The sequence below is a fragment of the Scaptodrosophila lebanonensis genome, unplaced genomic scaffold (assembly GCF_003285725.1).
Source record: "Scaptodrosophila lebanonensis strain 11010-0011.00,11010-0021.00 unplaced genomic scaffold, SlebRS2 tig00000024-arrow-pilon, whole genome shotgun sequence".
Taxonomy (NCBI): Eukaryota; Metazoa; Arthropoda; class Insecta; order Diptera; family Drosophilidae; genus Scaptodrosophila; species Scaptodrosophila lebanonensis.
The window spans coordinates 13,051,007-13,063,818 of record NW_022060538.1 but is presented as its reverse complement, the minus strand read 5'-3'; the positions used below and the strand labels follow the sequence as shown (position 1 = coordinate 13,063,818).

The 12,812-nt window shown below is 36.5% G+C and overlaps 1 protein-coding gene across 1 annotated transcript; it reads left to right on the top strand.

The window, feature by feature from the left end:
• Positions 1 to 6,783: 6,783 nt before the first annotated feature.
• LOC115621195 (estradiol 17-beta-dehydrogenase 11) lies at positions 6,784 to 8,396 on the top strand. Its single transcript, XM_030514773.1, has 6 exons — positions 6,784 to 6,943; positions 7,080 to 7,235; positions 7,326 to 7,502; positions 7,565 to 7,637; positions 7,719 to 8,025; positions 8,091 to 8,396. Exons 1-6 carry the CDS (start codon positions 6,785 to 6,787, stop codon positions 8,173 to 8,175), a joined length of 957 nt encoding a protein of 318 aa, XP_030370633.1. The 5' UTR covers position 6,784; the 3' UTR covers positions 8,176 to 8,396.
• The last annotated feature ends 4,416 nt before the right edge of the window (positions 8,397 to 12,812 follow it).

Sequence of the window (12,812 nt, the reverse complement as noted above, 5' to 3'; positions counted from 1 at the left end):
CAGGTTTCTAAATTCTGGAAGGAGTAGTGGCAATGGGAGGACAGACGAAAATAGCGCTTCGAATTCATCTCGTTCTGTTCTTGTGTACCTTTAGGCTTTCTATGTTCTCAAAAATAATAGCTACATATAGCACAATCATAGTATGTACCATTTCACTATTTCTTCGGGTATGTCGTTCACTTGTACACATACTAATGCTTTTTATACTCTGTACATGAAATGTACAAGAGTATATTAGGTTTGCGGGAAGTGAAAAATGTAACAGGCAGAAGGAGGTGTGGCAGACCCCACAAATTGTATGTCGTATATTCTTGATCAGCATAACCAGACGAGTCGACCTAGCCCCGTCTGTCTGTCCGTATGAACACCTGGATCTCAGAGGCTATAAGAGCTAGAGACACCAAATTTTGCATCAAGATGCCTTATGTGTGTACGCTATACGAGTTTGTTTTATTTTTTTGATTTCGCCCCACCTTCCCCCCTATGGGGGTTTTCACGATTTTCCATTCGTATAATCGTCTATATCTCGGAAAATATAATACCTAGGTACACCAAATTTTAGTCCCAGATGTCTTCTGTGAATATGCAGAAAATCATTCATCCCCCCTCTGCCCCGCAATTAGTGATCTTTTATAACTCAAATTTTGCAAATACACCCAGTTAGTGATTATGTGTCCGTACGCCATAGTTTCATTATGATAGACCGATTTAACAGGAAGTTTTAGCCAGCTGTTGTTGATGTTGGTGCTTTGGTACAGACACGAATAGACACGCATAGACATGCATACACTCACATAGACGCAATTGCTATGTAAATGTGCAATTATACACACTTTACGTGAAAAATTTTTATTTTTATTTCTATAATTATTTTTAACATACATATGTACAGAGTATTTCAAAGTCGGGTCACCCGACTTTAGCTTCCCTACTTGTTAATGCTTCATTTAATTGTCTATAACCTGAGCCACAACTCGTACTGTCATAGGTTATATCTATAAAAGGCGAAACACACAATCTTCATTCAACTTTTTTACATACATATGTAAATGGTGTCGCTCTAAGTACGTTCTGCAAAAGCTACAATTTCGACATGATCAGTTTTTGCAAAAAAACAGTCTATTATTTGTTTTAAAGAGCATTGGCCTATTTTTACAATTTCCCATTTTGGTCTGTTTTGGGTCTTCTGGGAAGACCTATGCAGACGATTGATGTTTTATGTCACGCTCATATGGCTGGATCCTTGTTTCGTCACCTGTTTTTAATTACTTTAACAGTAATTTGTCAAGATATTTATTTTGATGGCCGAATGTACATAATATTAAATGCATGCTAGTCTCTGAAGTGCCCAAGGGTGCCGGAATATGCCTTTACTATACATATAATCTACTTTCTTGGGCTCTGCGTTATTAATACATATCAGTCTAATTAATATAATTGCTTGCATGCTAGCAACTGCCAATGAAAACTGTTTAAAATAAAATATATTTGATTACAGACCAATTAAAAATTAAGATTATTAGAAAATGTTGATCGCATTTCACATTTACTAAACTAACAATTTCCTTTTAAGCAAACCAGACTCAGAAACGAGCTAGTGTGTGTGTGTGTGTTTAAAATTATGATGTGCAATTGTTAATGGTGTTAGTCCTGTGCTGTAATATGTGGCGTGAGAAAACATTATCCTTGCACCTAAGTAAACGTATGCTTGTATGTACGAGTGTGTATGTATGTATTTATGTACGTTTTTGTGTTTGTGTGTTTGTGGTGCACACTGCAGTAGCAACTACCAAATGATGCTAGGGTTTCAGGTTGCAGTCGATTGTTGTTACTGCTACAATTTCATTTACTGACAGCCAGCCCCAAGCTAGTACTTTGCACGCACGGCTAATTTATTTACATAAATATGAGTTTTTTTTTGTTTTTTTAGCTAAAACATATGGCATGGGATCATAACAGTGCTTCTCTATTAGGATTTTCGGGTGTTGTCTTGTTAGACTTAGTATATTCTTGTTCTGGCTCTGTTGCTGTCTTTCCTAATTTCCCATGACCGCGCGTAGACACTTTCAATCGGTGTTGACAGTTGCGCTCAGGAATAAGACTGTCCCTACTTTTGAGGGTTTTCGATCTTTCGGTATGCAAATATGAATAATGAAAAAAGTAATTAACGCTTTTTGGAGCACTTTGGTTGCCAACACTTTTCACGTAATGGCTGCCAGCTGCTAATACGCTTGGTTGGCGTGGGAAAGTCTGCCACACAGGTTAGCCAGTAATAATCCTTTACTTTAAGCACGATGTACCGCATTTATTTCCCTGCTAGTGAGTGCTGTTCTAGTGCCTTTTTGAGTTGAAGTGTTGGCGCAAGTGGCTTCCCTGTCTGGTTTGTGCGACGCAAGCGCCAGAAGAGCGGAGTGCCATGGAGGGGCTGAGTCGAAGCGATTACCAAACGGCGAAACGGTACTTTAGTTTTTTACATTTTTTTTTTGTTTTTATTGAATAAGTTAGTCACTTCAGTTCCGCAAATTAAAGCATAATTGCTTGAATTTCTTCTATTTGAGTTATTTGAAAACCCAACCCATGTCCCAGTCCATAACGATGCAGATTAATACTGGTATTTTGTAATACGAATTTGATATTGTTTAATATTCTATTGATACACTGATAAAAAAGTTGCATAGTACGGATGAATATTTTCATAGTCAATTTAATGTTATAATATTTTACATTCAAATCAAATATAAACATCGTAAATTGTACTAAAAACAAAACAAAGTTTAAAACTTCGTTATTAAAGTGTGTCATATTCAATTTAATGTTGAACCATAGTACATATTAATATGCACACACTTCAAAAAACAAATAGTTAAATTTACTATATTCCGTAGTAAATTATAATATATTTCTCAACTTGAATTTGAAGTTTTTTGTAGTCGTTTTAAATATACTAGAAATATATTAAATTTCAATTGACTAGAATTCTCAAGTCAGTTTTCAGCGGTTGTGTGGTATAAATACAAAGTGTAACTGCTTCAATCAGGTGCTCCTCACTTTTAATAATAATATTGATCCAACCTGAAATTAGTTCATAATAACAGAAGGATTTTAAAATTACTTTATGCTTAAAATGATTCTAAGGAAAATATATATATTTATAAGAAATAAAATATGCATCATAGAAATGTGGTCAATATTGAAAAAAATGGAAAAACTATTTCATAATTATAAAAAATAAACCCTTGGCGTGAATCAAACCCACGTCTCCACATCATCACTTATGATTTTACATGTATATCGTCACACTTTATATTTAATATCTTAATACAAAAATATTTTAATATTAAATTTAAAATGTTTACTAAAACACACGATGGTGCAAAATCGATGGTAAAAATAGTTAAATCTACGTATAAATATTGAAATATCCGTGATTTTTTTTATCAGTGTACTGTCAAATAAATATCAAAGCATGCTTTTCTTAAAAAAAAAAAACGGTGTTACATTGTTAAAAAACGCATCGATTCGCCTCCCCCTGCTCCTACTCATCGTGTCATACCTTCTACATACACATTTATGCTGTAAGGGAATAATAATTCAGTGAGCTCAAGAGGAATTGAAGGTATGTAACAACAACACTTTGAAAGAGCTCCATTTGGTTGGAGGGAGCACAAGAAACGAGCAACAACTCGCTGGAAAGGGTGAGGACCAAGCGGGAGGGCACACACACATAAATATGTTCAATAATAATTTCCATTTGCAATGAACTGAAAAGACGCATAACATTAAAGACGTGCCTTCTAGTGGAGCAGGGAGTCAGATCGGTGTTTTTTGTTTTTTCTTTTTCCAATCAATAGACACACATTGCGTTAAGTAGTAAATTGAAAAATACAACAACAAAAATGTCACAGCTGCACTTGTAATGCTGTGTCTAACACTATTTTTACTTCTTACGTGCGACTCATCCTTTCTTTTCTTTCTAAGAGCTCCTATATACGTGCGTGTGATTTTTTGAAAAAGGCACCATTGTTATGGACACATCATGTTTTAAATTATGAGCAGTTTTTTTACACTCTCCATTTTAATGTGAATTTACACGTATGTATGTAGATATGTATTTACTTAGATTTCTTTAAGCTCGAAAAACAGCGATGTTAAGACTTTTTGGCTTTAACTCTCATCTAAAATCTGTTTGTAAAGTTTATTATTTTCTCGCGAAAAAATAGTTTTTTTTACCCTGTACCCAAAGGGTGAAAGGCTATACTAGTTTTGTGCGAATGTATGTAACAGGCAGAAGGAGGTGTGGCAGACCATACAAAGTATATATATTTTTGTTCAAAGTGACAAGCGCCATAGATATAGCCATGTCCGTCCGTCCGTCTGTATGAGCGCAAGGATCTCAGAAGGTACAAGAGCTAGATTTACAAAACTTGGTATCTAGGTTCACCTAATTTTTGGAATTTTCTACGCAGCTTTAGCAAATACCTCCAGATAGTGATTATGTGTCTGTATGCAAAGTTTCATTATGATAGGTCAGTTATTAAGAAAGTTATAGCCATAAACATAATCTCTGCCGAAGCTCTACCCAAGCTCTGCTCTGCTGTTGTTGCTGCTTTGACCTATTTCTTTACTCCATACAAGCACGCATAGACACGATTCTGATGTAAATGCATGCTGTTGAAATTGTACATAAGCACCTATGTGTGTATGTGTGTGTTGAATTTTTTTACAGGGCATTTAAGAGTTGAGCCCGCTCGAATTTAGCATTCCTTTCTTGTTTTTGCTACATTTTGAATGAAATAGTGCTCTAACTGGCTTGCAAAATTATAACTCAATATTTGCAGTTAAGTTAATGAAATGAAAAAAATATAATATATAAAGTAATAATATGTATTATCTGAATTTAATTTGCGTGTATTTTTAAGAGTTGTGTTGGAAATAAGTTTGGGGGGCGGCTTAGAAATTCGTTAACATCTTACTGTGTTTTGAAATCGTCAACAGCGCTCCTCCACACGAGCGCCGCGTGAAGTGTTTTGCCTCCTTCTTGAGTAAGGCAAGTCTGTGCACGTTGAGGTACAAGTATAGCATCTAACTGTGTATGTTAGAGAGGTATTCCAGCGAATCGGGCTGTTATGAGTCTACATTCCTTTCTCCGGAGTTGCAGGAGTAATCTTTATCGTTCCACTGTTCTTTAGCGTTCTTCCAAGCGTTATTTTCTCAGAGGATGTGAGATGAGTATCTTGATTGAGATTTTCTGGGCAGCTTTCTTCCTTCCTTTGCCAAAGTGTTTTGTTGTCCTTGAATGCCCCCGTGTCTGGGACCTTTTTCTTGGCACTGAGCTTATCTACCGCCTCCCTGCTCGCCAGGACATTTTTCTGAAAGATATTGCACCTGAAAGATATTGCAATAGTCAGGAAGCTTATGATAACGCAGCACATTGCCACTTAGTCAGATGTAAAATACAACTAAATAATTACAATAACGTTGAAAACATGTTCCCAGAACCGGATTGAATATCCAGATACAGAGCTGAATAAAATTTGTCTAAAGATACACTTTTTGAAACTTCTTAGCAAATTAACTTTGTAATGATGGGGTATGGGTTGCGGCGGAATGGCGGACAGGGGTACACATCTAAATCGGATTGCCGTGCTAATAGAAAACATATACATATAAATGTATAATGTGTACATATTTACTTTTTCTGGAGTGTTTCACGCCTTCTTTTGGTTGCACGATTCTGGGGGCACGCTACAACAAAAATATGCTCTCGGACTGGTAGAGCTATAGCTCCCAATCCATTAGAGTAATCAGAAGTAACACAATTGTTTGTTTTTATACTCTGTACATGAAATGTACAAGAGTATATTAGGTTTGCGGGAGCTGAAAAATGTAACAGGCAGAATCTAGCCCTGTCTGTCTGTCTGTCCGTCTGTCCGTCCGTATGAACACGTGGACTTCAGAGACTATAAGAGATAGAGACACCAAATTTTGCACAAATATGCCTTATATGTGTACGCTATACGAGTTTGTTTTATTTTTTTGAATTTCCCCCCACTTCCCCCCTATGGAAGTTTTCCCGATTTTCCATTCGTATAATCGCCTATATCTCGGAGACTATAAGACCTAGGAACACCAAATTTTAGTCCAAGATGCCTTATGTGAATACGCGAAAATGTGTATTTTGTCGTAACTCCCGTAATTTTTGGAATTTCGAACTCAAATTTGGGAAATACCCCCAGTTAGTCATTATGTGTCCGTATGCCAAGTTTACTAGTTTACTATGATAGACCGATTTAACAAGAAGTTATAGCCATAATATATTTGCTGCCCAAGCGCTGCCCGCGGCTGTTGTTCATGCTGGTGCTTTTGTTGACTGCAAACATGCTTACACAAACACGAATAGACGCGCATAAACATACATACAGTCACATAGACGCAATTGCCTTGTTTATGTGCAATTATACACATTTTACGTGAGTTCGAATACCGAGAGAGGAAAAATCGATCACAATTTTTTTTTTATTTTTCTTGTTTTAATATTTATAATTATTCTAAACCCGACTTTAGCTTTTTTACTTGTTATATCTGTTTATAAGTTTTAATATCTTTTGGTGACAGTAAAGCTGGCATAGCACCTATACTACAGCACGTATACTACGATGCCACACATGTGGCTTGCAAGGTAAGACAAGCTTCTCAAATTTGTTGATATCAAACGATTTGTAGAAGTCGCGCCGTGAACACGTCGTAGATCTAATACGGACTCCGTTGCTTTAAATCGTTTGAAATGTCATTTATAAATTCGCTGGTCAAGGTACAGGCATATCTAGCTCTCGTCGGACTGATATGTATTCATCCGCTGCTAATGTTTGTTGCGTTGCTAACCAAAATCTTCGCCAAGTGTGCTTGTCGTGCGCCGCAGAATATTGAGGGCGAAGTGGCTTTGGTGAGTTTTTTGCATCGTTAAATATGACCCAAGGTGTGCAGAGGTCAAAAGGTTTGACTGTTAATTATTGCTTTGTTCAGATACTTGTATATTTGTTGCTACTTTAATTTTTATTTGTACAATACATGCATCGTAGGTCACTGGTGCTGGCCATGGCCTTGGTCGTGCCATAGCTCTTGAATTGGCTAAAAAGGGATGTCATATAGCGGCTGTGGACATCAATTTATCGGGAGCGGAGAGCACGGTTAAATTAATTAGTGATACGTGTGCGGTACGCGCCAAGGCGTATAAGGTAATTAACTAGAAAGCAAGTCCAACGGGTTCTGATACGCCACCCATAATTGTTTGTACTTACTGTCATCTGTATTCAATAATATGTAAGGTAAATGTCGCCAATTACTTGGAGCTGGAAACTGCCAACGAGCAGATCAGCGCCGACCTGGGATTTGTTACAATTCTAATCAACAATGCTGGTATTTTAATGCTGCGCAATCCTATTAATCCGGAGCCAGCCGATATTCAGCGCATGATGGACGTGAATGTGCTATCGCATTTCTGGGTAGGTATTCCTAGGGTAGGGATATTTAAAAACGTTCACTAATTTAGCCCTCTCTTATATAGACCAAAGGCGTCTTTTTGCCCAAAATGAAAGAGTTGCGTCGGGGCCATATTGTGACCATAAGCTCGGCGGCAAGTAGGTTTCCAGAAATTAAATACACATTTAATATTATGTGTTTTTTTTATTAAAAAATGATCTGTTTTTTTTCCTGCGCAGGCCTTTTTCCATTGGCATATAATACCGCCTATGTAGCCAGTAAATTCGCCGCTTCCGGCCATATGAAGGCGCTGCGCCAAGAGCTTCTTATCGAACGCCAGCCGGACATACATGTCTGCACTGTCATGCCGTCCTTCCTGCGCACGAACGATGAGGTTACGGACGTTGCCAACGAGGTCCGCTTTAATCGCATCTATCCACTGATTAGTGGGGAGGCGGCAGCACGTCGCATTGTAAAGGGAATGCTAAGATATGAGCGAGAGATTGTATTGCCTGATATGCTAGCTCTAATTTATCGCGCTATAGTGTAAGTATCAAGGTAGTTGACTACAATAGTATAAATACTATAATAATATGAATTTGTTCTTTCAGTGTTATGCCGGCTTATTGGCAGGACCATCTCGGACCTTGGATTTTCGGGGATAGGTTTCGCGAGTTTCATAAGCTTAAGGCCTAAGCAAAGCTGCCTCTATCCCGTTTCTATGCTCATTATATAATATAGCTTCAAAACCCCCTTTTAATCGCAATTATTATTGGTACAGCAAAAAGTTAAATCAACCATGAAACTATGTGGGCCACAATCATTTATTCCTTTTAATTGATGACCCACTAAATGCTACAACATTAAACATACATTTTTCGTTTTTATGGTAAATAAATAAAACGCATTAAGGAGAAGAAGAGCGCAAGTAAATTTTTTCCCGAAAACACTTACACATGACAAATACGTTGTATGTGGAGTGGAGCAAAAATTTAATTTTATTTTTATTTGCTTGATCCAATTTTTTTGGCACAACACTGAAATTTGTATCTTTTTCGCGCTGTTTTTTGTTCGTATTTATAAAACGAACACATTTCCAGACAGCGCTGCAACCTGAACTACTTTGGACGCGGAACTCATCCTTACATGCAACACGCTTTCTAAGTATCTGTGAAAATTGTCTTTCTCCATCTATTTTTTTTCCTCGTGTTGTTTCAAACTCTTGGCGTGCTGCAAGCTGCAAGGACATGAAGCTAGGCCAAGCGTATTCATAACAATTTTAGAAAAATGAGAAACATGTATGCACATACTTGCATATGCAATAAGAAATGCGAGAGAAAAAAAACGCTTGGCGGAAATGAAAAAATAATGCTACGAAATGCAAAAATAACAAAACGGAGCGAGTATCACATGTTAGTGGCATGCATCTGAACTATAGTTGCCACACATTTCGTATAGCAGGAAAACTGTTTTCTTTTTCAAATATATTCACTCGCTCGTTCACATTCTATCATTACATTTATTATGGGAAGAAAATCCATGAACGTCAACTAATTATGTTTGGAAACTCTAGAGTTCCCATTTAAATGCACCAATTATGCGTGGTGCTGAAAGCCTTCATGAACTAGGGTTGCCACAAATGTGGCCTGTATGCGTGTCATGTAGCATGCCTCATTGGCAGTCTGATTGAAAAGTTAGAAACGACCTTTGTCTTTCACTGACTGCTTGTTATTTCGAACCAACAAGGGGAGTATGTTTGTTTAAATCTAAATGATAAACTTATTTGACTCTGTTCCAATTACAACCCTATGTAACTGTCAATAGACATACACATGTATGCACATATTAAAATGTTATATACAGTATAATTTGCTTAGCTGCCCCGATACTTATCTACATCGGGAAGATACATAGCTGCATGAAATTTGCTTTTGGCAGCATTAAGAGTTGATTACGTATGCTAATAATTACGTTTAGTGTATTCAAGACCCTTTAGACTTAAGCGCCTTATACCGGCTGTAATTTTTTCTCTTTTTCTATGAACATTAAGAATATTAGCTGCGCCATCTATGAAACATTTTTTAAAAATTATCTTGTCCCTTTAAATTCAGTAAGATTGGCAATGTTTACAAAATTTTTGTACTACAGTTTTTTGTTTCGATCGTGGCTTTTGTCTTTCAGTGTATACACACAACATTATTTGTTAAATTATAAAAATGGCTGAAACGCGTAATTTTAGAAAAAAACTGCGAGTGATTGCAGTTGTAACTGACAAAGTTATGCGCTAAGTACACAATTGTCACAGATCAATTATTAACCGTATTATTGAAAAACAAGCCGCAAAACAACAATCTGCAGTCGCGTGAACAAAAGGTGTACACAATCGAACGAGTGAACTTTGGCAAGAAATCATCTTGAATCATCTTGGTGAATTGAAGAAGCAAAATCGAAATATATTATTTTTTATTGAAAATGCAACAAGTCACACTATTGTAGAATGCTGAGAAAGAATTACATTTTTCATCAAATACAATTACTCTAATCTAAGGCATTTTCACCGATTTAAGTATTTTAGATATGGAGGACAAGTTGCAGAATATTTCTTAACAATTTAATACATGTTTACAAATAATAAAAAGTTCATTATTGAAGCCGCATTGAAAATGAATTATGTACAGACAATAGCCAATAAAATAATACCACTTCACTTCACTAATACGGTTTGAAAATTAAAAATTGCAAATATATTTCTTTAGAGATAAGGAACCAATCATGTATTTTTGCATATGATCAATGTCTTTTTTTACACGGTTGTTTCTGGAACCAATCTACCGTGTAAAACAGAATTAGGTGTAAACTAGTTATACTGTATTTACGACTATTTATTCAGCATATTAATGGTATTAATTTTATTTTATTAATGGCAAGCAACTCAAAAACTTTTCTTGTGAGTGCCAAAGCAATGTATTCCGATTTTCCAGGAAACCTATATTTTGTCTCTATTAATAAGTACCACCAAGCAAAGGAAGTGAAAGATGAAAATAACTAAAGATCAAGAGCTATTCTAAGAAGCTGAGTTGAGTTTTAAATTCAACATTCCCAAACTTCCTAGACTTCCGTAACTGAATTGCAACAAACCATTGAAAAGTGAAGCAACCGGATATTAAATGTTATGAATAAAGTTCTTCATTAAAGGCATTAAAGGCGAGTTTGTTTTAAATATTGGGCTTTATTATAATATAATAGATACAAAATCTGAAACTAGAGTCTGAAGCGTACAATTGTACTCGAAAAAAGCATTTACAAATTTGTCCTTTCCATGTCAGGCATATGGTTAATATAACTAAAGAGGTATTGTGAAACGTTACAAAAAACTAAGTAAATTGTATTAAAATGGTCTATGATAAGTCTATGAGACAGGCATCTACTTTTTTGACCCACACTAAGTCTATGGCAAATGAATTCATTCAATTTATATAACTTATTTGGAGCTTAGAAAAAAGCTTACTATCAAAATTTAAAACCATCCATCATTTTCCTTCGTGCAAATATAAAATGTATGTTAAATAAGATGAGTAAATTGGTTTTCAATTATAGCATTTATCATTGGATTATGTAAAACAATATACTTATATGTATGTATGTATATATTCGAAACAGTTTAAAAATCAACAAAAAAGTGCCATCAACATTTGCTCCTAATGCTCCTGATGCTCCTAACCGGAGTGCTACCGTAAATGAGAAGTCAAAACGCCCACGGAAAGTGGTCCGACAATGCTCGTAAAATTTATGCCTAGTCCCCAGGGACCTTAGACGCACACATTCGCGGCAAAAGTCATAAAAATTGTATAAAAATGAATTTGGAGTAAGGTACAGTTGCACTTGGTTTGCCGCCGTCTTATTATTTGGTTTCAGTTGGTTTTTTATTTTTATTATTCTACGTCCTAAATGTTTACAAATGCAGCCAATTTGTTGTGACTTTTGAACTTGCCACATGTGCTCGAGCTCGGCTCTGAATTGACTACAAAGTGCCAGGCATTGTATGTAAAATTTCAAGAGGTCAGGTCAAATGAAACCGAAGCAGTCGAGGCGATGTGTCGCCACCGCAGCAGCAGCAGAGTCAGCAGCTCGTTAAATTATTACAAAACGGGTGATACGTATTTGTATACTCTACGTAAAAGGGGGTCTTACAGTGTATTTACGAATTTGAGATGACATAGAGCTCGGATCATTAATATAAAACAGCGTTCATCTGCAGATGAAAATACTATAATAATTACAAATATTTTAATCAGACTTCATCTGGGAAGTGATTATATTTACGAGCAATATAAAATGAAAAGTTAAAGAGTATAAATGTACATTAAGATAAGCATTTAAACTGGCATTCATTTCGTGTTTAAATTAAATATTTGTCTTAGCTCTGTTTGGATGTGAAGACCGACTCGTATGTCAACGAAATCAATTGACATTTTGACACTCTGTTTTTCCTAGGGTTGTATGATTTTTGACAGCCTGTGGCATTGTCTTAGTCTGTGTGTAAACTATTTAGTGGGTGTGCGTGCGGGTCTCAGGTTTCAAAGAAAATAATAAAGGTATAGTAGAGCTCTTACCGATGCTCAACCACTAAAACAACTTTCTTCGCTTTTGACATTTAACAACATAACTCTCACGGAAAATTCATGCTGAAGCATCAGCCAAAATTTTTATTTTGTGATAATTAATATTGAGTGGCCAGACATAAAACATTTATGTATGTGTGTATGTATGTATGTATATGAATGACAACGGAAGCGGCTAAGAGTTTTTTCCCAAGAATTCGGACAGCGGACGCGCGTCAGCCACACGCAAAAAGCAAACCAAATCATAGTCCCAGGCCCAGTACTTTGTCAAGTGGCGACTGTGACGCCCAACTATGTCCAAAATCGGCTAATTTTAACAATGATGTAACTTTTCGCACTTTGCGGCCAACAAAAAAATTGAGGCGACCGACACACACACACTAGCACTGACAAATAAATTTGGACACGCGCCCAGTTTTTCCGGAGCAATCGGCAGGCATTAAGACAAGGTGGCCGGGATGGGGCTGGCATTGGGCGAGAAGCATACTTATATGCATATAATGACTAACGCACAAGTGTTAAATTTGTGTCTTAAACGTTTTTGAATTGCCTTGACGCATACGACTCTTGTGCAGGATAGTGTCGTGGGCCACTGAATGGCGCTTGCCAAAAATCGTTCAGATAGTACCAGCAATGAATTGACAATTCCAGAAGTGGAAAGAAGTGCGAGAAATGTCGCAAATATCAGTAATCAACCGCATATACAGCTCC

Coding starts and splice junctions, on each gene's coding strand:
- LOC115621195 (XM_030514773.1), top strand. CDS start 6,785: ATGTCATTTATAAATTCGCTGGTCAAGGTACAGGCATATCTAGCTCTC. Junction 7,236..7,325: donor TACGCGCCAAGGCGTATAAG/GTAATTAACTAG, acceptor ATAATATGTAAG/GTAAATGTCGCCAATTACTT. Junction 8,026..8,090: donor CTAATTTATCGCGCTATAGT/GTAAGTATCAAG, acceptor TTGTTCTTTCAG/TGTTATGCCGGCTTATTGGC.